A 25360-nucleotide genomic window follows, 5' to 3' on the forward strand; every position below is an offset into this window, starting at 1 on the left:
GATAGAGAGGGTGGTATACAGAAGAGGTCTGTACTTTAATGATTAAAAAATATATTTTAAATTCTAATAATACAACTGAGATGATTGACTTTGATTGAACACTCCTGGAAAAAAAAAAAAAAGCTCCAGCAACAAGAAAGTGGGCGGGCCCAGCGGCCGTCGTGCTCCCCGGTTGGCGGGAGCAGCTGTCAATCACCCGCGCGGCTCCGCAGCACCTCCCACCGACGCACCGCGGCAGCGCAGCTCCCACAATGAGATTCAAGGCACCGGCGGCTCGTCTGCAGCGATAGGAGAGCGGCGAGGAGAGAAAAAGAGAGCCTCACCTCCTCAGAACAGCGAGTGAGGGAGGGAAGAAGAGACAGGAGAGGAAGAGGACCGGCTGTGGAGTTAAAGGAGAGACGACGGCGGCGGCTCGGACCTCCAGCTCGGACTGTTGAATTCAGTGCAAAGTGTCCAATTTACGCACAGATCCGACATGTCATCGTCCGGTAAAGACAACAGCGGTGCCCAACACGCCAATTACGTGGGACCTTACCGTTTGGAGAAGACACTCGGGAAGGGACAGACAGGTTAGTTGGGACAGCTTTGCTCGCTGCATCCTCCTGAAATATTATTATTATTTTTTTTTTTTTTTTGAGGGGGGAGCGACTTGAGGTTTGGCCGGCTGGGTGTCCGCAGGTGATCAATAACTGACCGCTGACTTCCAAACACCTGCCCGGCCCGGTGGGGCTTTAGGAGGGGCTGTTATTTCACCGGTCATCTGACATAATCATTGTTCACGCAGTGGGACGGTGGGGGGATTTAAACTGTGTGTGTATGTGTGTGTGTGTATGTATGTGTGTGTGTGTTGAAGGAGCAGAGCAAACCGTCCAACACCAGCAACGGTGACAGTGTGGTGGGCAATGAAAATGAACTTTTTATTTTCTTGTGTGTGTGTGTGTGTGTGTGTGTGTGTGTGTGTGTGTGTGTGTGTGTGTGGAGCACAGCGCCGTTAATCCCGATTTGCCTGATACATTGATCTATTCTTAGTCCGTAGGCACGCAAAGCAGGGAGGCAGGCGTTTCTCCTATAGGCTGTGCCTGCAATAGGATGTGGAGTAGAAGGTCCCACCTTGACAGATCACACCAAAAAGCAGCTCCATCCATCCCTCCATCCTTTCCTTCCTTCCTTCCCCCCTACCCACCCACCCATCTATATCCATCCACCCCAGAGGATGCAACTGGGCTTCCAGAAAGGAGAGCACATGCTTCGCCTCAGCCCAGGCAGCAATGACACTGCAGTTTCTAAAGTTGCACGGCTCATCTCTTGAGCAGATCATGTTGAAAGATGCGATGCTTGTGTTGAGAGTCATGCTCCAGAATGGGATTTGAACCCGGCTGCGTGTGAAGCGCCACAGCCCTGTGTAGGCAGGGAAGGCAGGAGTGATGCAGCATGCTCTTCTAAGCTCATCAAAAGAGAGAGTCAGACTTTTCCTCCCCTCTTTTCCAATGTGCTGCTGGTAGGTTTTTCCTCCCATCTGTTGTCAGAAATGGCTAAAATAGGCGTTGCTTCCTCCACCCCGTCCAGCTGGTCATGCTGAGCAGCCGTGTGTGTAAATGTTTGCGTCTGCATTTAGACAGTATGCTTTCAGGAAAAGATCCTGATCTTTTCTCTCACCTGACCTGTGTAGCATTGGTTTTATGGTTCCCTTCGAGGCTTTGATGTTTTCGCAGTGAAAAACCGATCCTAACTTGTGGCGCAACTAATCTGCTTGTATAATGATTGCAACAGTGGGAATTAATGTTGCAACGCTGAGTCCTTGTTGTGGTTTCACCAAATCTTCTCCATAATGCAGTATTCAACATATCTGTTTCCTGCTGCTCACATTTAATCTTCAGTATTTACAGGAAGGTCTTTTACTCCGGTACGGGATCAGCTTTCTTTCAGATGGCTCTCTGGAGTCCATAATGGATGTTTATGGTGGAAAAGAGCTTGTAGTGAGGTCTGCCCGGTACAGACGCGTAATGATAAGGTGTCTCTGAGATCACCGTGTGGCCCAGGCTGGATTTATGTGAATGTTTCTCTTTCTTGTCTGTGGACCTGTGTATGCTTGCTAACGTGGAATGAACTTTTCTTGAACTTATCAGGACTGTTTTTGGAGCACGTTGTGATTAAATTCCGCACATTTACATTGAATGCACTTGTCCCCCCTTTTTTGTTTTGTTTTTGTTTGTGTCTCAAATTCACTGACACAACCAGACCCAGCATTATGTGTTGCGTGTGTGTTCTGTGTTAGAAAAATCATTTGGTTACTGGCGTCTGTGTAGCTACTCCATGCCAAACCTATTCAGAATAATGACAGTACATAATATCCCATTCGCCCATTAACCATTCGTTAATCTGTCAGATCTTTTTCCCAGGCCCCCACGAAAAGGGTTGGTCTGGCAACTCCGGGCGCCCGGCGGGCCGGGCTCGATCATGAGTGACAGCTGGGATTGTCCAGTGAGCCCGATCTGCGGCCGGGTTTCCCAGGCCGGGGTTGGCTGGTATTATTAGCGAGGAGAAAGCGGAAGGCCTCGGCCTGATCTGGCTGCCCTGCTCAGAGGAGTTGCGCTGTTCCGTGTTCATTAAGTGATTAGGCCATGTCCTGACACACACATGGCCACCACAGTGGTTCTGGTTTGACTTCCTGATCTAATCCCCTGTGCAGCCAAAGTCCCCGTGGCTTTCGCTCACACACTCACGTGGCTCGGAGGTGGCGTGGGCTGTCCCGTTCTAGCTCTGCGACTCCGCATGACACCAGCTGCGTAGAAGAGGCTTCAATAACCATTTGTAATAAATGAACATATGCATAGTGCAGCTTTTTCCCCTCACCTTACACAACAGATTTAGTATTTGAGCCATGCAGATCACTGTTTCTGTAGAGTAAGTGTATATCCCCTTCTTTGTCAAGTGTGCATCGGGGCCTGAAGGGGTCTGTAGATGTGGTGTGTCTGCATGGCTGGCTACTGATTGGGGCTGAAACCACAGAGATATGAAGGCCATTTCCAAGTGGCAGACTGTATTACTTTGCTTAAGTTGCAGAAACTTGCCAGATCATTGTGTCCTCCAGACGGTTTTGTATGGATCCAGTACTGTGTGGGCGCGTGCCTGTCAGTGTCTGATATCAAGCTCTACGTAATGTCCTGTTTGACTTCTCTGTGTGGTCTCTGAAGTTAATGACTTGATAGTAAAGAAACATGCTAAAATATGGTAAAATATGCATTAGAATTGAGAAGATGAACGTGTAGAGTTTGCACTAACAGTCTTTTTGTACTTCCGAATCTGGAAGCTTTGTTTGACAAATCTGAATATGTTGGATTTGTGTTTTTGCCAGTGCGCTGAGTTAAGACGGGCTGAATCACCGCTCTGTTCCCTAATGCGTTGAAAAACATTGCCTTTACTTTGTTCCCGAGGGTCTTTGATTAGTAAAATAGAGGCCTATTGTGGCTGGTAATCCAGTGTAAGTCCTGCTTTCCTTTCTTTCTCCTTGCTTGACTTGGGTATTGACGGGCTATGAGTTGGAGGTTGATGTTTGAGGCTCCTTGATTCTTCGGTTGACGTTGAGTGTGAAATCATTGTGCTTCAGGGACTTTCATATTGACTGTTGGTCTGACAAAAAGCCTTGTGTGATGTTGTTTCTTGCTCCTTCTGTTACAGGGAGTGAAAAAAAAACAAAAAAACCCCAAACCCTCCTGTGGGTTCATGGGACTTTTAAGCCCACATCCAGCTGTTCACACTGTCTGCCAGTTTGTAACTCTCACAGGAGGGTTTGTTCTGCGTCTTTATCTATGAAAAGCCATCATTTATCCTCTCTTTTTTAAATTCATCTACACATTTACGTGCGTACATTAACCTGATTGTTTTCTGAATCTGTTGTCTTGCCCCGTAATGTGAAACCGTTAATTCGACACTGATTGATGGCTGGTGAGCCAGGCGTGGTTGTTTCAGATCGATAGCCACTCCCAAAGATTTCCTGTCAGGTGGAAGAGATCCATACTGGTTCACAGCACGTAATATTCCTGATGATGACAAGTGAGGAGGGCATATTCAGTCAATGCTGTCAATGAAAAGCCACTTGGCAGATCCGCGGAAAGCAGACGCCGGGGTGCAGTGTGCTCATGTGAACAGCGCAGGTGCTCAAACTCTCCGTGACCTGCAGCGTCTTTGGCTAGACCAATAATCTTCCAACCTACGCTGAGCTGAAACACAGGTGTCTGCCTCCCAAACGTCCGCCAGATTACCTGGAAAAACGTTGACCTGAAATTGGTGAGCGGGGGAAATAAATGAAGGGTTTCGCAACGACGGGCCCCATGATTCAGTGGTCCTGTCGAGAGATTCAGGTCAGAGAATCCCTGACCCGACGGCCGTGCCATGTTGCTCCCGGCTGGGTGTCTCCCCGTGTTCGCAAGCTGGATCAGAGCCGTGGAGCAGGAAGCCAAGCCTGCATGGTCTCAGCTGCTTGACTCTCTGGATGAAGCCAGACTCTTGCTCCCTGAGCCCTGAAATGTATCCTAAACGGTGGAAAGCTGGTGTTGTGACAGTTTCTCAGCTGATGCACGTCTAGTTCATTATGAGCTACACCATACAGCTGCTGTCCTGTATAATGTCTTCAGAAATAAATAGAAACGTAGCCAAGTTTAACTTACATCAGAACTCATTGCTACTGGTCGTTTTTAAACCCACCTGTTTTTATTTGTATTTTCATCATGCTTTTAGATGTCTTCTTTGGGTTTTTGTCTTGTTGAAGGACTCATGATCTTAGACACAAACCAAACTTTTTTCCATATTTTGTTCAAAAATCTTTTGATAATCCCCTGACTACATGATTCCTGTGGTATGGTCAATTCCTCCAATGCCAGATGTAGCAAAGCAGCCTCACAGCATTATGGTTCCTCCTCCATGCCGTCGGTAGGGTGTTCTGTGTAAAAAAGCTTTTTGTGATTTATCAATTTAAATGATTTTATCAAAACGAGTTCTTTACAGAAGAAAGTTATTTCACTTGATTATTTTTTTTCTGTTTTTTTTTCAAGTCTGTGTGTGTGTCTTTGTTGCATCGTATCACTTTTTCGGCGGTTTCTAGTCACTAGTGACTTGAGTAAATCAAAATGTGACCTGGCCTGTGGTCTTTTCAGTGACTTTGGTTGAGGTTATATAATGATGATGGTGTCTGTCATTTAATGTGCCTTGCTCCATCTCTCTCTCTCGCTCTCACTCTCTCTCTCTCTCTCTCTCCCTCTCCGTCCCTTTTCCCCTGGCCAGTCAAGATTCATACAGGGATTCAGCCATGTGGTAAATCAGACAAGACCTCGGTGGAATTGCATCGATTGGGAGGAATGTATGTAGCCAACGATTTTCAGAGATTAATGACGGGGAAAGAGGTGGAGAACTGGGGGGAGGAGCGATAAGGAAGAGGAGGAGGAGTAGAGAGAAAAGAAATAAAAACCTTGAAGCGGTCTTGAAAGTTGTGGCTGCGGCGGAGGTTATTAATTAAGGCAAAGTATTGATCACTCTCTTCATTATCGGCCCCTCCTCCCTGGATTTCATCTCTGGGTAGCTGACCTCCAGAGTGGAGATGGGCTCAATCTTCAGATGGGAGGTCAGGGAATGAGTGTGGGGGGGCGGTAATGGCCGCCGTGGGTGCTCGTGAATGAAAACATTCCTCTGTGTGTGTGTGTGGATTTTTTTGGACAGGCCGCATCGCGCCCTATTTGCCTCCCATCCGAACGCCGCTGTCACTATTTCTCCGTCACGTTATGTAGCGCGGAGAACGAGGTTAGGAAGACACGGAGGCTGCGGTCCATTTTCCCTCAGTTATACCGTCTCTTTCCCTCACTCTGTCCATTTCTCTCTCCCCCCGACCGCATATAGGTCTCCACTCAGCTCCTGTGTTTTCCCCGTAATGTGTTATCGTTTCATGCTATTTAGAATTTCACGCTGCCGGTTCTCTCCGCGCGGCAGAGAGAATGCGACCAGAGGCACATGATTTCAGTGTTCGCTGTGCTTCAAATTGTTACATTTGTATGTGGCTCCGCGCTGTTGCCTCGCTGAAATATGCGTTGCCGTTGTGCTTTTGGACGTCTCTGTTTGCAGCAGGCTGCCGTGCACATTCGCCCGCCACCAGTCAAACGCTCAGCCGGTCAGGTTGAGGTGTCAACTTGGGCCATTTGAGACATATAGTGTATTAAAAGTTCCCCGGCAGCTGGCTTAATCAGCTCCTCTCTCTCTCTCTCTGTCTCTCTCTCTCTCTCTCTCTCTCTCAGCCTCTGTTCTGTCTCACCCAGTTCAGATTAACCCTTGCTGAGCCGCCTGTCTGGCTCTGACTGTGAGAACGCTGGGTTGGTTGCCAAGGTTGGTTGTCTGGTTGTCATGGTTTCCCTGCTCCTTGCTGGTTCCCAGTCTTCCCTCGTGAAGAAAGAAAGGGAACAGTCTCTCTCTCTGTCTCGTCTTTTCCCTCTCTTTGTCTCTCACTTCTCTTTTCATTCCCACCCTGTTTCTGTCATCATCTCTTCCTTTCTCTGTTTTTGGGTTATTTATTTCTCTCCCTCTCTCTCTCCTTCTCTCTCTCTCTCTCTCTGTATCTGTTGCTCTCGCTGTTTAACTTAGCATCCAAACAGGCAGACTGAAAATCCTGCTCTTCTTCTCCATGTGCTTGCAAGCCTGACTTATCTGTTTCATGTCTGTAGAAATGAGTCATTTTACATGGGCCCTGCGTGTGTGTGTATTGGTGTGTGTGTGCGTGCACACCCATGCAGGCCTCGTGCATGCGGGCGCAGACATACGGTCATGGATCAGACCGGCTTGCCCTGCTCTGTGCTCTGCGCTCTGTGCTGTGTTCCCATTTAAATCTGGGAGATTAGCACATGTGGGGAGCCTCGGCTTTAGTGGCTGTCAGCTCAGCTAGCCTTGGCAGGCTGTCCTCAGATCAGGGGGGAAGCTCTGTGCCCCACCCACCCCCCGCACACTGTCTATCCCGGTCTACCTCATCCGGTAAGAAATGATGAGCGGGCCGGTGACCTTGACCTCGGCGTTTTTTCAGTCATATTTGTGCATTTCACACGTCAGTAGTGTTTCACAGATGAAGTGTGAGTTCAGAAGATAACGTTCGATACTTCGGCCCCGTTTACGCAGTGTTTTCAGGTGAAAAACGGAAAGCTTCAGCGCATTTTGGGTGTCGGTTGTCAGAGACACTGAAAATGCAACGTTTTGAAATGCTGCAGCTCGTGAGCTTCAAACCATACAGTGATCGAGTAAGTAAGTCAATTTATTATCCAAATGTTTTCCCAGCTGAAGTATCGTTCCGTTTACAGAGCGTCATCACACAGAATGAATGACTTTTAAATGGAATGAATCGGTGCTCTTGGTTTTGGCAGACCTGTTAGGGACTGCTTTCCAAGAAAAAAAAAAAAAAAATCCATGAATGGAAATGTTCTCTCATTTACTGAATGCAGTTCGTCCCACGTGGCCGGTGCAGGGTAATTACGATGCAGTCCGAGTTTTCGCCGTTGTCAGCTCTTTAGGCCGCGGAGCGCGGTGTCGCCCATGCCTGAAACACCTGAGATGTGGCCTGGCATGTGAAGTGGAGCAGACAGACCTCGACGAGATTAGGTTAGACGAGCATGACTGGTCACAAACCAGCAGCCTCGTCTCTGTGACACCGACTTCCAACACTTGGCCGGACTAGAGAGACTTATCGCCGTGTTGGTAGATGTGCTCATCTTACCCTCCTGCCCGGTGTTTGTCATTCCCGCGGACGGTGAGAGGACGACGGCTTCGACTTGCTATTCCGTTCACAGAGAAAGCACCTGGCTCACAGGTGGGACTGCGGCGCGCCGGCCAAAACAAACTGTTTCTTCTGCGTTCCCATTCAGTCAGAGAAACAGTCGGAGCTTTGAGCCCTGCTGCCAGGTCAAACCCTCTGTCACGAGCACGCATCAGAGGAAAACCCATCACACAGAGACGAAGCGTTTCAGGTGGAGAGTCCAGTCTATATATACTGCATTTAATGAGTAGTCATATCGGTACTTTGTATCAGTTTCATCCTTTAAAAAAGTGGGATCGGTGCATTTCTAGTTTTTAGTACTTTCAATGCGCTCATCACGCTCTGAGATTTGTTTTGTCCCGTATTTATTGGCCGACATTCCACCAATCAGAATTCAGCTTTCTTCCTGCATTGTGATGTAACATGTTTAACAGGGCAGCAATCGACCACAGATCATGAGCTGGATTTTGATATGCTTCGACTCCATTAACACTCTGTTTACAGACACCGGAGTGATCTGGGAGGTTATGAAAAAGAGGCTCTACAATTTAAGATTGTTTTCCCGAGGAGAAAACGGATTTCTCTTCCCTTCTAGGTAAAACAATATGAGGCAGTAAATCCAATATTATTCTACAGTGAGGTCAGAGGCAGTAATGAATGCCTCGGTACAGGGGAGTAATCCATTAGACAAATGACCTGTGACCTTTCAAAGCCCAGTGTGAACACTCTTACAGTGAGAATGGATGTCTATGTCAGGTGTTGGTGTGATTTACTTCTTTTTTTTTTTCTTTCTTGCAATCTTTCTTTTTTCGTGCAATCTTGTTTTTCTTTCTCTCACAATCTTTCTCTCTCTCTCTTGCAATCTTTCTTTCTTTCATGCAACCCTTTCCTTCTTGCAATCTTTCTTTCAGACTTTCTTGCATTTTTTGCTTTTTCTCTTCGCTCTTTTTCTGTGTTGCTCTGCTTCTCCTGACTAATGGAACGGTTGACAGAGTGATGAAGGCAAAAAGCAATGTAATAGAGGAAGGTCTCATCCCTTCATCCCAGATGGTTGACTTTTTATTTTTTATTTTTCCCGTCGCTGAGAGCTGCTTATTTCTGCGGCGCTGCTGCTGTGTATTGAGCTGCGGTGTATTATGCATGTGTGTGTGTGTGTGTGTGTGTTTGTGGAGTGTGCATGCATGTCTGAGTGCCGGTGTTTCACAGGCTCTCTGCTGATACATAACAGTGTCTGAGAGCTGTAACTCATGGGACACGGGTGAACATGAGAGAACGGGGGAAGGGGGGCGGCCTCACCAAAGGGAAGAGCGAGAAAGAGAGTCGCAGCAGTAAACCATCTCCTGGGGTCAATGCCGCTTTTATCATTCCGACTCGGCGTACACACCGAGCAGCGGGAGCAAGTGATGCACACAGACACAGATACAGCGCAGGATTGAGTTTTAGGGAAAAAAAAAAAAAACATGTCAGAAAGCACCGATAAGGGCACTACATTCATTAAACTGCTGTGTGTAGAAGTCAGTCATTATTCCTGCTGTTTATGAGAACAGTTGTTTCCTTCTCTGTCAAGAGTCAGAACCAGTGTCAAAGGAAGCGAACGTCGATACTGAGACGAAGCGGGGAACCTTAAAGTAACCTCTGCTGCAGGAACAGCAGTCGGCTCGTTCTATGAAACATTAGGATAAAACACTCTGCCTCTGGGATTTTATCGCCCTTCTGTAGTCCATGTTTTAAAACACTGCGCTTATAAAAGGAAATGATCGGTGATAAAGTGTTTAGAAATATGATATGGAGAAGTTTGACTCGGAGCGCTTTGAAATCAGCACTCCACATAAACACTCCTCTCCCCGATGAGCTATTAAAGGTCTTACAGTCGTGAGTTAAAAATCAATACCGAGCTTCGAACTTCTGGGTCACATTCAAACACCACTTTTTGGAGGTTTCTGACAGTAATACTGTCTAAGCTTTCTTTATCCCCCCACGTCATGTAAGGAATCCTCACTGTGTCACAGCACGGCGGAATTAAAACACTCCACTCACCACCCAGTGTGAGAGGTGAAGCATGCATAAACTTGAAGCGCAGCAGAGGATGTGATGGAGTTCAATATTTCTCGTTATCCTGCTGCAGATCGTTTATGATAAGCAGGTGATTTTTTTGCATGACGTGTGTGTGTGTGTGTGTGAGACTGCATTATTAAGGTTCTGTCTACACAGAGGTGGAGCCTGAGCATTTGTCAGAAACTTCCATTTTGGAAGCTGTTTTCGAAAAAGCTGTGTTTTCGGTGGCTCCGAGCGCCGTTATCATATAAACGGACACCAAAAGCACCAACGTTTCTCCGTGCGAACGGGCCCTGAGTTGGTCTGTGCGATTAGACTGTATCTGTATCCAGAACCAGCTCGTCGCCCTGCTGCGTGCCCGCGATGGAAACCAGTGAGTCATTGTGGATAATTAGTTTCCCGTGTTGTCAGAAGGCTCGTCAGCGAGCGAGCCGACAGGGGACTGAAGGGACGGGGCGTCTATGAGCCCCTCGCCACCTTACGAGCCGCTAATAATGAGACATGCAGAGGAAGGCACGGTGACAGCAAGACGAAGCAGCTCTCGCAGACAGACAAAGAGCTCAGTGAATGAATCACGGTTTCAAATAAGACAAGTTTAAGTGGGTAGGGAGAGGATTCGGGTGATTCACAACTAATGGAAATCGAGGCTGATGTTGACAAATCATTTCCTCTTAAGAGAAAAAAAAGTCGACATGTGAGCGATCTACAGTGATAAGTCTGCTCACAGCTCAGTCATTCCACAGTTTTCACGTATCTGACAACAGCTGCCTTATGTCCGCATTCACTTCAGTCAACAAGTACTGGGTTTTTTCAGTTCTTCTGTCAAGACTGCTGAAGGGAAATATGTGTTAAACATGTTTTAATTCAAGGGCCACAAACATCTTGAATGGGCCTAACTGGTAAAATGGTGCCATAATAACCTCTGAATTTAAACGTTTAAGGGTCTCAGTGTTGTATTGCTTCTGCTACTGTTATGATATTTGCCAAAAAAAACATTATGCTTTCTTTAAAATTTTTCTAATTTTCTTGGTGGTTTGGCCAGATTAGAGCTTCATGTGGCCTGGTTTTGACCCACGGGCCTTATGTTTGACACCCCAGAATTAAAGCATCGTGCTTTCCTTATCAGCTCATGTTTTAATACAAATATATACATAAAGTGTGGATGTATTAGGTAATCATCAATAATGATCCCTGGACAGAGTGAGTGAGTTTTTGTTTGTTTCACTCAGAAGATCACGTGACGGCGTCTCCGTCTCCCCAGTAAATCGGTTTCTTGCCCTACAACCATCCCGTATTGTAACATGCAGACTTTCTCAATGTCAGCTTGTCAGTGAATACTCTGAGGGCCTGACTCTGTAACACACACACACACCCACACACACACCCACACGCACACACACACTGGTCCTGTCATCACCACAGACACCCGGGCCCCGGGCCCCTCACCCGGTCCCCTCTTTCACTGGCCTCTGACACACACTGCCATCAGTCTGAGCCGCTGGCTCTGCGGCTCTCCCTTCACCTTGTCGGGTCACCTTGGCTCACCCGAGCGCCCTACTGGGAGACTTTGTGCATGTTTGTTGTGTGTGTGTGTGTGTGTTTTCCTGGCACTTCACCAGCCCTCCTGGCGTTGTGCCACCGTCCTGCCTCGACTCAAGGTTCCGTCTGTCCTTCGTCTACGATTTCACTCCGCTCATCATATTTTACAGGAGTTCCTCACCATTTTTTTTTCGAAATCTCATGTAGAAACCAGGAAGAGAAGAACATTTAGATGCACCGATACGGATGGATCTCTGCAGTTTAGAGATTCTTTGATATTATTGAGAATGACAAACGTAAGATTATGTTTGGGTTTAATGGCATTTAATAAGTACTCTTCTCATATTGATACTCGGCATTGGCTAGCAGCTGAAGGTTAGTACTCGTACTTGTACTCATCCTTTCCAGAAGTGTTATCTGAGCGTCTTTAGATTAATGGATCTAATTTGTGCGAGTTCTGTTCTGTGTTTGCTCGGTGCTGCACCTCTCACTGAGGTTATGTAACAACACAAAGGGCGGCCATCTGCTTCATCCCGGCCGTTGGGTTTGCAACCAGGCCTAATCCATGACATTGTGTGTTTACGTGCGTGCGCGCGGACGTGCGCGGACACCTAATCTGCCTGCGCTTTCATAGCACTCAAGTGGGCAAGTTGGTAATCTGGCAGGGCGAGGCCAGAGTGAGATTTAATCCCTGCAGCTAGCCTCCATCTCTGCTTCTCTCACACGGTATCTTTCCATCTATCCTGGTTTTGTTTTTTAGTTTTTTTTGGTCCTGCTAAAGATGCAACACCCCTTTTTTTTTTTTTTTTTTTTTGGATCTTGAGCTCCTACTTAAAAACAAAACAAAACAAACATCTGAATCCCAAATCTGCTCAGCAGAGGCCAGATGGTAATTGTTTAAGAATGCAAGTTATAATAGTGTGGAAACTGTTATTTTGAAAGGATTGCTGCTATTGTCCATCTACTGAAAACGTGCAGAGGAAACATTCACTGCGGTCGCGGTAGCAGCGTTCCAGAAAAGTTGCATTTTCACCCGTTCGGTTCTGCTTTAATAGAATTAAATAAACCAATAAAAATTGGTTGGTACAGCTTCTGGGTCTGATCTTTCCGCAAAATTCCAGTAAATTGTGCGTCGTTTCTCCTCGAGCCTTTGATGACATAATCTCGCCTTCAATTAGAGGCAGTCCCCGGTGTAATGTGTCCCGGAGTTTCAAAGGCACGCTCAAATCGACGGTGGATGCATGAATGAGGCACATCATCAAAGCCCCGAGCGGCGGCAGCAGCAGCATCACACAGGTCCATCTGACGCCGGTCCTCTTCTTGTCTCTCCATCTTTAGCTTTCTGATCACAGCTAATGGCAAAATGATAAAGCCTTCAGCCATTATTGGATCCAAATGACAAAAGAGGAAGTAGAAACGGATCAAAGAGGAGGACTATGAAAGTGTTTGGAGTGGAAGGATTGTTATCGCCGGCGGAGTCATCTGCAGTATGTCAGTTACCATGGTGACCATATGCGACGGTGTCCACCAATGGACAGGTAGAGAAAACAGGTGCACGCGCAGCTTATAAATACCCGGCTCTCCCACCCTCCCACGAGCATGTGTTCCTGCAAGGAGCAGCTCTGAGCGGCGGCGCCCGGCGCTGGAGTGGATTCATGTCGGTGTGTGTTGGGAGTGTGTGGGATTACAGCAGGGTGAGGGCAGTCTGACTCCAGCGTCGCCGTCTTGATTTGAACGACTCGCTGTGAGACGCTGACACGCCGTCTGAACCCACCGGGTGTGTGTGTGTGTGTGTGTGTGTGTGTGGTTATATTCAGCATCAGTGAAGTGGCTTTTTTATCCTCGATGTATTTCCGTTATTGTCCAATGAATGAGCCGAGCTACAGGCAGCACACATGCATACATGGTGACAGTAACACACACACACACACACACACACACTGAAGCCATCTGTGTGGGCAGCACATGTGACATTTCTGACAGGTAGGCAGGTTTTGAGACGACAGGACTGATGCATAAACAACATATACACACCTACACACACTCGCACAGATGTACATACACACACACACGCACACAGGCACTCTCACATCTTAATAACCTCCCAGCACATACCAAAAACACGCAAGCGCACACACACAAAGAAAACCCCACGCTCACGCCTACAACAAACCCTCACGCACACAAAAAAAAGACACACACAGACATGCACACACACAGAAAACACACACACAGGCAAATACAATTGCTCACACACAAAAAAAGAACAAAAAAAGCATGCGCATACAACAAAAACAGACACACACATACATACAACTACAAACACACACACATAATAATGCAGATGCACACACCTTAAATTCAATCGAAAAAGGCTGGAATTCACTGATAAGAGTCCTGTGAGAGAAAAGTAAGAAATGGAAGGTAAAAAGTCAGATGGTGTTTGTGAGTATCCGACATGATGAAGATCTATCTTTTCAATTTTAATATTAAATAAAGCTGCAGGATACAGACATTAAAAACGGATTTTGGAGGATGACGATCCTGATAAAAGAGACAAAATGCATTTAGAGCTTTATTGATTGCAAAAAGCAATCAAAGATGAGAAAAGGAAATGAAAAAAACAACGCATTTGAAGGTATGTAAGGTGAGAAATAACAAGGTAACGGCAGAAGAGAAACAAGACGTACAAAAGAACAATGAGAATATTGATGTTGAGTGAAAAAGGGGCTTGGCAGGTAATATGGGAAAAAAAAGAAGAAAACAAGGAAAGCTTCATACTTGAAGTCCATTTCATTAACTTCACAGCAATAAGTGAGGATATGGAGGCCAGGGCTGGAGAGGGAGACATGCTCACCGGTGATCCCATTAGGCTGGAAAAGGGTAATACAGAGAGAGATGGAGGAGGAGCGAAATAACAGGGTGACGCTAAAAGCCACAGGGAGAATGAAGGGGGGCTGAGGACAGGGAGGAGGGACTGGAAAGGCAGAGAAAAGGAGGATGGAAATGAGCGAGGGGTGAGGGGAGTGAGTGGAGGGAGGAAAAAAAAGCAAAGCAGGATGAAAAGCACCTTTGAAAACGGTTGATAAAACCCATTAAAAAGACTTCAGCTCCGAGTTCAGTCACACCACTGTGCTGGACTCAGGAGGAGGATTTACTCATATATCGCTGGAAGCCTGAGGAAATTGGGAAACCCTTATTAAAGCAAAGCTTCCGGGGATGTTAATATCATTTTAAAATACACGAGCAGTCGGGCATTTTTCCTTTTCTTTGTTTTTTTTTTTTTTTTTTGAAAGACGTGTCCAAATAAAATCATCTTAAGCTAATGTGGCTTGGCCCAATTAACTTGTTTTGACTAACTGTCTGAACCAATATCATGCAGACCATTATTTGTGTTATTATAATTGGGCCAATCGCTCATCCAAATGATTAACACAGAGAAAAAATAAATAAATAAAAAAACCTTTGCAAGTTAAATAATGCTTCGGTCAGACAATGCAAACACAAGCTCGTGTTCTCCTTCAGCACGTTTCACATGCAAAAACTCATTTAAATACAGTAACAAAGGCTTGTTTATGGTGAGGAACTGTGCGAAATCGAAGGGGGATGTTTCAAGTTATAGTGTGAAAATGCCGTCATCACCTAATTCTTTTGCAAACTTTCATACACTTGATTTTTCTTTATAGAACATCAAAAGATGTACAAGAAGGTTTAGTTCAGGCTCCACATACAGTCTGAATTCCTCATGAGTGGGCCAGACTGGTGTAATAGAGCCATAATATCCTTTAAATGTCAAGTTTGTCTTTGTTGTATCGCAGAGTATGCATGATCAAAGTGTCTATATTTTCACAAAAACAAACTACAACAGAAAATGACTGAAGTTTCAACTAAAGCCATTACTAATGAACCATTTGGTGGAAAATACAACTAAATGTCCAACACAAAGTTGAATTTTGCCTATCTGAGGACTTCCTCGAAAGCCAAATGCATGTGAAAAGGCTTTGTGTGACGTTTATGACCTTGTCAGGAGAGTGAAAGTGACTCCCGAACAGCAGAGGGGCACCTGAACTTCCATCTTGGATGCGGTTATCGCGGCGTTGATAACCGCCGGCTCTTCCCAGCGGCGTTTCTGCTCATCCACTCATCAGCGATAAGGTTACAGACGTCCTATGGAGGACAGCATGTCGAGGAGTGGAGCGTCATGAAGGTTAAGCCCCTCCAGTCCCGGTCTTAATCACTGTCATTAGCTCCACGGGAACCTCCACTCTGACCCCGTCACCTCGGGGCCGCGGAGATTAATCACAATCACAAGCTATCGCTGGAACACATGTGTGCATATGTTCGCTGGCGGAGCGAGCGCGTGACCGCCGCCGCGGACTCCGTGCATCTCCGAAGTCCGTCGGAGGGGGGATGCATGTGTGTTTAACTGAACGGCAGCGCATCCACGGCACTCTATCAGGTCCAGCTGAATAATTTGCCCCTAATGAACCCCCATAGGAAGCGTCTGCATGCCTGAACAAAGCTGTGCGTGACGTGAATGGAAAGATCCGCTAACATGGCAGCCATCTCAAGTGAACGCGTTAAACTTTTGTTGCCTTTTGCAACTAATCCAACTTGGTCTTCTGTCCATATGAATGTCCCTGTGTTCCTGTTATTAATGGTTATTGTGGTTTCATGACAAAAACAAATGGAACCCACGATAGTGACCAAAAATTGACGGACATCGTTTCCAAAACATGGTTGCGTAAACGTGAAACTCTTCGAAAAGAAAAACTCCATCTAAAGTCAGCCTAAATATCCTATGGCTTGTTTTTTTTAAAGAGGCTACCTCCAGGTTTGCGGTCACAGTGAACGGCCGCTGCAAGTAAACCGACGCCGGTGTGAGAAAAGAGAATTGTGACGCACTTAAAGCAACATTAAAAGGAGAAGCTGCCTGGAAGCCGTTCTGAGATGAATACCACACGTTTGCTTTAGCCATTACACTCAGACAGTCCCCAACGGGACACAAGTAATCACTTTGTGTACATTGTGCTCCTTATATAGACGCAGATAGATAGATAGAGGACTCTTCTCCTCTCCACCAATCAGCTGGAGCCGCTGCACTGGATATCAGAGGACGCCGTGTGTGTGAGGTGAATGTAAAGCCAGGGGCCACGACAGGCGGAGAGCCGCCGTGTGAAACAGAATAGGCCTGATGCGAGTCCTGGGACTGGCCTAATGAATCGCTCGGCAGTCCGGACACACACCCCCGGCCCCGGGAGAGGGCCGCGCTCAGCTCCCCGTACCGCCGCCCTCATGCAAGGGGAGTCCTCGTGCACAGAAACCGCTACAGTGTAATTCACAGGCAACAAGAGCACTTCATTAAAGAGAGCTTCAAAGGGGTCGAGGGCAGCCGAGAGGGTCTTCTCCTGAAGTCAAACAAGACGAGGGGGGTATATTAACTACCTCCTCTGGACAAGTGGGAGAATTAAGGACACAGTGATTTCAGGTGATTTGTTCAAAGTTCAACCCCCTCCTCTTCCACCGCCCGGCTTTGATACACGGCCTGAATGATTTACAGTGGGAGCGGTTGAATGTTTTCCGTCTGCATTTGTGTCCGTGCGCAACCCGACCTGTTAATACACTGCTTAGAGCAGGGAGAATGTGTCTTTTAATTAAAAGGTCCGGTTGATTTAGTGTTGTTTTCGAGCCGAGCCGGAGAAGGGCTAACACGCCGAGCCAACAAGCACGTCTCTCTCCGGTTTAATGAGGCTGATCTCGCCTAGACCCCTTCATCAGCCGCTACGATAAATTCTGGAATAACAAATCATTACACAGGCTCAAATTACATCTGTCTGCAGGTGTGTGTAAATGTATTCCCGTGTCTGTCTGCGTCCTGTCTCGCCATATCTGTCAGCGCTGAGAACGATCAAAACGTGCTGAAAGACACTAAGGAGTGGACGCACACACACCCCGAACTCCTCTAGGTAAAGGTGTGAATATTTCATAAAGTCTCATTAAGGAGTGAATAAAAGAGGTTGAGGTGTAATGACACAGTTGAAGACGGAGCAATAAATTCGAGCGCCCTGGAAGCCTAATCAGCCCAAGTCAAACACAGTTACAGGCTTAAGAGCGCCGGATACGGGAGAGCACGACACTGGATGTGGTCGCCGGGCGGGGTGGCGCAGTGGTTCGTGCCGTCGCCTCACTGGGAGCCGGTTTTATGTGGAGTTTGCAGGCTGTTCCTGTCTGCAAGTCAGTTTCCTTCAGGAGCTTCAGCATGCGTTTGAGGTGCATCTTAATGGATTTTTGTAATTTAATTAATTTATTGTGTTGAAAATGATTATGGGTGAAAAATGTTAATCTTGAAAACAGTTTTTTTCTAATTACACGGCTGCGTGTTAACGTGGCCTGCCGCTGCCCTGTGATGGGCTGGTGTACTCCGCATGAGCTCGGATCCAGCAGTGTGAGAGCATGAATTGGATAAAGCAGAAAAGCGGATGGATGAATGAGGTGTTTCTTTAGTGTAAAGCTTTTGAAGAGGGTTTCTCATGCAAAAAACAAACAGTTTTCTAAATCTTGGCATAAGTGGAGAGACTTTAAAAAAAAAACCCTTAATGATAGATGATAAAATTTGACATTGAAATCACACTCGCACTTCTGTCCTATATCTTTGTCCAATTACCGTGACGGCCTTCCCTTGTGGTTTGTTCCATGAAGTATGATGATACATTCTCCTCAAATCAGTCTTTACAAGCAATTACCGGCGATGGCCCATAAAGTCAACACTGACAACGCTCCTTCCATTACACGACGCATGATAGCCTGCTTTCAGATCAAATTAACAAAGTTGCGCGCACACACTCGTGTGTGGGATTTTCTATTTTTAATGTTACAAATGTTGTTGTCATTGCAGCGCAGTGCGAGGCATGTTGGGGAAATGGGAAGTAGGGGAGCGGAGGGGGAGGGGAAAGCCGAACACTGCTGGGTTTATCATATGAAAACAAAAACAGTGGATGAAGCCACGGCTTCTGTGATATCTGGAAATTAATGTCTATTTCACTGCATGTAAATGTTGTTTGTTTATAATTGTGTCCGTGCTGGTATGCTCAGGCGTACTGTGTGTGTGTGTGTGTGTGTGTGTGTGTGTGTGTGTGTGTGTGTGTGTGTGTGGAGTGTCAGGTATATACTGCAAGGGGAGTATATGTAAAGATTTAATTGAATTCCTCTTGCCACTGTGCAGGCCCACAGCACTCCGGCTTATCCAGCCCCGAATTGCTGGCAGTGAGATCTAATCATGCTGCATGAAATGAGCCCTACCTGAGCAGAATGGCAGTGCGAGGTCTGCAGGCTGCAGGGGAATACCTCCATTAGGCACAGAGCGGGGAAACAAGGGAGCGGGTGGAGGAAGGGTCAAGAAGCAAGGCGGCGCTGAGACGTGGAGGGAAAGAGCGCAATAAATACAGAAATAAAAAGAGAACGAGAACAGTTTCTGAGGTGACATGAAGAGAGAGAGAATCTCTTCTTTCTTGTATAATGTACTTCTATACAGGGCTTTTCTGCAGTCACAGTTAGAGATGCACCAATACCACTTTTTTGAAAGCAGGAGTACTAACCTTTAGCTATTTTAGCAGTGTGTGGCGTCTACCTGAGTGTATTAATAATAGTTTAATCATGTGCAGCATGTTGCATGGCTCGGAGTAAAATCCTCCAGAAAGCTTGTGTTGGATGCACTATCTCTGATTTCAGTGTTTCCCAAGATGCCTTTCATGCACCGACCTGCACCACTAATGGAGCTGCAGCCGTGCAGAGATCCTCACACAAGCACAGAAATGACCATAATTCTGTAATGACTACAATAAAACGCTCGCGTGAGTCATGCGGGGCCATACATCGACACGCGTGGCGTCAGTTTTGCCACAAATGCACAGCAGTGCATGTGCGCAGCAGCACACACACACACACGGGCACAGTTGGTTCACATTCATGCTCTCATTTCCACAAAACATAATGCACGAACACAGCAGTGGGAGCGGACAGCGCAGCTGACCGCCCATAATAACAACTTGCTCTGGCATGGCCGCAATCATGCCCTCAGCATGTGAAATAGCACATAAAAACATGGCTGTGTGTTGCTATGGCTACTCACTCACCACATCAAAGCGCTCAGAGCACCAGGCTAATATATGTGCATTTGTGCGTGTGTGTGTGTGTGTGTGTGTGTAAAGTCACTGTATCTACTGTACCAGTACAATTACAGTGTGTGTGTGAACCACTCTGCACTCTGAGTGTCTGCGCTGACAGGTAAACTCATGTGAGGTTAAATGGAGGACAGGATTGAAAAGTGGAGGAACAAGCTTCCTGAGTGTCCTACAGGCAGGCGGGGTTGAGTGTGTGTGTGTGTGTGTGTGTGTGTGTGTGTGTCCTCGGGCTCGGTACCAGGAGTGATCCTTCCTGCTGTGGCTGCATTCCCACCCGCGATAACGTGCCAGCGCTGCCGCAGTCGCTGGCGCAAAAAAACAAAAAAAAACAAAACAAAACAGTGTTACTGAGAATTAATACATGATTACGGCTCCCAGTGGTGGAGTTACTTTACTCGGCTGCTGAGAATTAAAGTAGCTGCTGTGCTTTCCTCAGTTTGGGAGAAACTCTGCTGAAAATGATTAATGTTTGTAGCATTTTGTGGTCTGTGCTCGCATGTCCGTGACTTCATGATAAAAAAATAAACGGCAGTGCCAAGCGATGGCCTGCCGTGTTCACTGCAGCGTTTTCAAACTCTAAACTTTTCTGAAGTGTCAAATGCAAAAATGATGAATTTACACTCGAAAGGCTGTGTAAACGTGGCCTAAGTGAGGCCAGGCTGATATGAACACATATATATGAACACCATGAGACTCCCTCACAGATAGAGCAATAATAATAGTCTAGCATCCTTTTTTTTTTCTCAACCCCCCCTTTTTTTTTTGGTGAGAACAGTCATTACTGTCATCACTATTCCTCTCTGGATCACTTTCTGTCACTCTGCACACACACTCTCACCCTCTTTGGGTGTTACCTACCCTTTCAACCTCTGCTTCTGTATTTCTATTTTTCCCCTACCTCCCCTGATACCTCCCTGACATGACAGACCCCCCCCCCCCCCCCCCCCCTTCGGTTTGGCCCCCCATGGCTGCCTGTCAGCCGGGAGACAATAGGGACCGGGGCACATTTGCCTTTCTAAAGAGGCTTCGCTACCTCACCCTTCTTCCTTGTCTTTCTGCTCATCTTCCTGGTAATTCCGTCTTCCCCCTCACTCTCTGTCAGCTGTGATAACTCATTAATATGTCACAGACCTGTGTGTGTGTGTGTGTGTGTGTGAGTGTGTGTCTTCCTGGGTGTTTTTCTGGAGGTCTCGGCACGAGAGAGCCAGTGAGCTATGTGATCAGGTTAAACACAGGGAATGAATGGAGGTAAAGGCCAACCGTGCTCATCGCCGTATACATGTCCGATAACAAAGAAAGGTCAGACGCGGGGAGAGCACACAGTCCCGACTTCAGCATGTTTATTCCTCTTCAATACATTAACAACACGCAACACGCCGGAGACGACGTGACCCGCAGCCCGCATGGGGAAACTGTGTCCACGCCTGAATCGCGAGAAGCAGCCAGAAGATTCCATATTGGTGTGATTCACATTTTAATTTTCAGCATCGCTCCCAGGGGATGTAAACAGACCTCGTTTTGGATGCTTTTATAATGTATGTTATTCATAACCCTGCTTCCACAACAACACTGTGTGCTCGGTTAAACGCGCTTCTGGGATCATTTTGGTTGTTATTGTTGCTTAACTGCAGAATCTCAAATGTCTATAAATTCTATTAAAAAACAGAAATCTTTACTACTTTAATCAAGACTATTCTCTAGATCTTTATTTCATTTTTTTCTCTTTTTTTTGTGGAGGTTGTGGCTTAAGTTGATAGAGTGTGCTGTCTCTCAATCAGGAGGTTGTAGGTTCAATTCCACAAATGTTGAAGTATCCTTTGGCAAGACACTGCACCCAGTGATTCTTGCATGGCAGTTGCCTCCACTGCTGTGTGAACACGACTAATATTGTAAAGTGATTTGGGTGCATTCCATTTAGTGGAGAAGTGATGTGTAAATGAACTCCATTTAGCTTTTGATACTGTTCTCCCGTTTTGATCGATGCTACGTTTTGACTAAACCTGAATTAAACTGACCAAGACCTCCAGATGTTTGGATGTGTCTGTTGGATCTCACTAACAGCGCAATTGGTCAAATCTGAATGAATCGTTCACCAATTTGTAGGACTATATCAAGATAGCATTAGGTTTAAACAGCAAAAGTGAATATTGGGTTTTTGTTTGCCCTAATCTTTATGTCTTATAGATTGGGGGGTAAAGCATATTTTAGTTCAGGCACCACATAGGGAGCAGCTTCATCTTCAGTGTTCTGAACCACTGCAGTAGTGCCATAATAACCTTTAAATTTAAATGTTTTTCTCTGTTGTGGGGCAGAATACATGTGATGAAAATGTCTATATTTTCACATGTGATACCATCTGATAAAAAAAAAGCTCTTGCATTATGCACTTTTCTGTTTTCTAACAAGAACTTTGTTAAAAGGAAAGTCATGTTTTCTCTGCAATTTTCACAATTTGCTTGATGGGCTGGATTGAAGCCTGTAGCTGACGGGTTTTGGCCCACGGGCCTTATTTTCAACACCCCTGCTTCACTTATGAGTCACATGGAACGTTATACATTTCTCAAGAACCTGAACGCATCGTATCATGTAAGAGGTTTAAAATAATCCTGTATGTTTCTCAGCCTGCTGTTTCCTACTTATTTTGCAGGGTTTATTTGTGTTAAAGTTAATGAAAGAGGGAGAATGAAAGGTTAAACCCTGCAGAGCGAGGGTGGGGGGGGGGGGGCTTGTGAGGTTGAAGCCCCACCCCCAGGAAGACAGATTTATGTTTAAAACATCAGTCTCAGCGAGGCGGGTTCAGATCCAGTTAAATGCTTTGATCATCATGCTGATCGTGCGTGCGCCTGACCGATGTGTGCATTAACGGGGGCTCGTCCGACTGGATGCTGCTCGGCACGGGGACTCTGCAAACGGAGCCGCGTGTTGCTTTAGCCCGGTGTGTGTGTGTGTGTGTGTGTGTGTGTGTGTGTGGTGCGAGTGTGTGTGCGCCCCGGGCTCTTCTTCCTGAGTGGTCCCTGGGTGCTCCTCAAACTGACATAAACTCATGCGCAGACACACACTCAAGCAGCTGGACAAGCACACCTGGGGACTGGCATATGCATGCACATGCAACACGCACACGCACACATGCGGTGCGCACGCATCCACTCGCAAGACAATTGTGCACACAGACCAACAAATAGACATGCAGTGGATGGCCCCAGGCGAAAGGGATCAGTGAGGTACTTAGGAATGCTGAGATAAGGGTGAAAACAGGGTGAATACGAGTCAGTGCGACTGAGTGTCACTCCAGGTCAGCGCTCCACAGAATATCAATCCACCGCAGTGTTATTACGGACCTCACTCAGGCCCCGTTTAGAACGATTTCAAGTGGAAACGTGAAACTTTCGTTACGCTTTGGAGATCTGTTCCCATGACGGCAATGAAAGCCTCCTTCCTCAAAAGTGGAGCTTTTTGAAAACGCTCCGGTTTGGTCATGTAAACGGTTGAAAACGACACTTTCTAGACTTTGTCGCGAGTAGACAGAGGACGCACTGCTGCTTGTCCTGCTTTTCCACCATCCTGCCAGTTGAAACTTTTCTGAGATTAAAACTCTAAAATGATAAGTTTTAACTTGAAACGCTGTCTTGTAAATGAGGCCTTAATTTCAGTTGACTTCAGGAAAACTCTGAGCAGCATTTTGTAGACATTTTTGAAGAGACGGGAGAAAATTCTCCAACACACATCCCACCTGTCAATTTTATTAAAATCTCAATCTTTTTTTTTTTGTGAGCACACTATCTTAACAATTAACTTGAACAATGGTTTAATTGTGTGTGTTTTTTTTTTCATCAATCCTCTGGTTACAGATTTGGTTTTTGTCAGGGCTCTCAGAGCTGGGGGGATGGTGTGTGTGTGTGTGTGTATGTGTGTGTGTTGCAGAACTGTGGAGCTCCAGTGAAGTTGATTCCTGTCAAGCCCGCAGCACCACACTCAGACAGGGCTTGACCAAGCGTTTAAACGCTGCTCTAGGGTTTCCCGCCGGTATGGGCTGAGTGGAAGTGTCAGTCAGCGAGGTGCGAGCATGTGTGTGTGTGTGTGTGTGTATGTGTTTGTGTGTGTGTATAGAAATCGGCAGAACTTGAGGGCGGTTGGCAGTTTAGAGAGGTCAAAATGGTTCAGATGGCTAGCTGTTGACATCAAACACAAAGAGCAGGAGAAAAGTTTAGTTGGGGGAAACATACAGAGGTCACTTGTAGCAGAGTGGTGTGTCTGAATGCTGAAGAGTCGGCCGGACTCAGACAGACAAAACAAGCACTGTGTGTGACATGCACTCAATTTTGTAATGTCAAACAACAGACAGTGTTTCACACCAGGACCCCGTCTCCATGGCAACATTTCAAGTAAAGACACATCTTTTCGGTGTTTTTGTGCGGAAATTGCACCATTACATGAAAATGGCATCTTTTTCAGAACGTTGACGTCTAAACGTGAAACTTTTCTGAATCAACCACAAAAACGATGCCCCTGGGCATCGACCACGCCAGCAGTACATACACACAGTTGTTGTTTCGTGAATCCACTGACATTGCGCCCCCCAACAGAGCAGGGTCGACCTACGTGTGTGTGAATGCACGTCGAGTTAGTTTCACTTAAAATAGACCGATGTGAGTCGTCGGATTGTTATCGGTGCCAGCTTAACTCTGACACACAGGAAACAAATGGAGGACTGCACAATTTCCCATCTAGTCATCCAAGACAGGATGTGAAGGTCACTGCAGCTGAAGTCTTTGTGCAGCGTGTTTTAATGGTGTGTGTGCAGAGTGAAATTTACTGCTCTTTAATGCACGCTATGATCCGTTGATGGCCAAATGAGTTGAAGTGGTTAGCCTCACAGTGAGGATAACCCCGGCTCGGGGGCCTTGGGTTTTCTCCTGGTTTATATAATTTTATGACTGTCAACTCTAAAACCACCAGGTCCAGGAGAATCAGGACTGGGAGTCACGACGCTCTGGGAGGCAAACGTTGTTTTCCATCTACTGAGCATGTGCAGAAGAGCTATTTACTGCGGCTGTGGTGGCCATTGCCAGTAGCAGCATTTCAGAAAAGTTGCGTTTTTATCCGTTTACTCAGAGACAGAGTCGGAAAGCTTCAATAAAGTTCCACCCTGGGAGTAGTTTTTACAAAGATGCATTTTCAGCGACTCCGAGCACCGTTGTGTTGAAAACGGACTCCTAAAACACAACGCAAGTTTAATTTCGTCACTTGAAAACTTCAAAAGAACATCTAAAAGAACATCTTCAAAAAAAAAAAAAAAGCTTGATGTGGGAGTGAGGTGCTGAGACGGCGGTCGGACCACCAGATGTGTTGTTGTGTTGGTGGTCTGGGGCAGAACGAGCACGGCGGCGCTGAGCCGAGATCTCCAGGAAGCGTTTCTGTACGTTCAGGCTTTTTGTGCCTCTGTGCTCTTGAAGTCCCATTAAAGCAATGGAGGGGTGGCGGTGGCGCTGGGGGGGTGCCTGGCCTTAACGCTTCTCAGGGGCAGCTGGGAGATGTGTATGCATGTGTGTACGTGTGTGTGTGTGTGTGTGGGGTGGGGGGACTGTGTGAGTTGGCCTTGAGGGGGCTGAAACATCAGTTCTCCGCGGCAAAAGAAACCGTTTTCTGTGTTTGCGCGCGTGATAGAGTTGACGGGAGACCAAGGAGCCACATGTTTATCTCTTTTGTGTGTTTGTGTGTCTGGTAATGTCACTTTTTTATTTTTTTTATTTTTTTGTGAATTAAGCTGCCACTGCAAGATTTAAATGATAATGGATCCATTGACCCT

General features: G+C 46.4%; 1 protein-coding gene and 1 long non-coding RNA gene across 3 annotated transcripts in view; one reads left to right on the forward strand and one right to left on the reverse strand.

Moving 5' to 3' along the window:
- The first annotated feature begins 444 nt into the window (after positions 1-444).
- The window catches only part of brsk2a (BR serine/threonine kinase 2a), a 169786-nt gene continuing 144870 nt past the window's right edge, over positions 445-25360 (forward strand). For both annotated transcript variants that reach the window (XM_030095534.1, XM_030095533.1), the window contains exon 1: positions 445-569. In XM_030095534.1, coding sequence (XP_029951394.1) covers positions 476-569 — 94 coding nt within the window. In that variant the 5' untranslated portion in view covers positions 445-475. The remainder of the gene's footprint in view (positions 570-25360) is intronic.
- On the reverse strand, positions 8335-20606 carry LOC115391343 (uncharacterized). Its single transcript, XR_003931763.1, has 3 exons — positions 20593-20606; positions 9615-9620; positions 8335-8552 (listed from the first exon to the last, which is right to left on the reverse strand). It is a non-coding gene; the product is annotated as an uncharacterized LOC115391343 (long non-coding RNA).

The sequence above is a fragment of the Salarias fasciatus genome, chromosome 7 (genome assembly GCF_902148845.1).
Source record: "Salarias fasciatus chromosome 7, fSalaFa1.1, whole genome shotgun sequence".
NCBI classification, from domain to species: Eukaryota; Metazoa; Chordata; class Actinopteri; order Blenniiformes; family Blenniidae; genus Salarias; species Salarias fasciatus.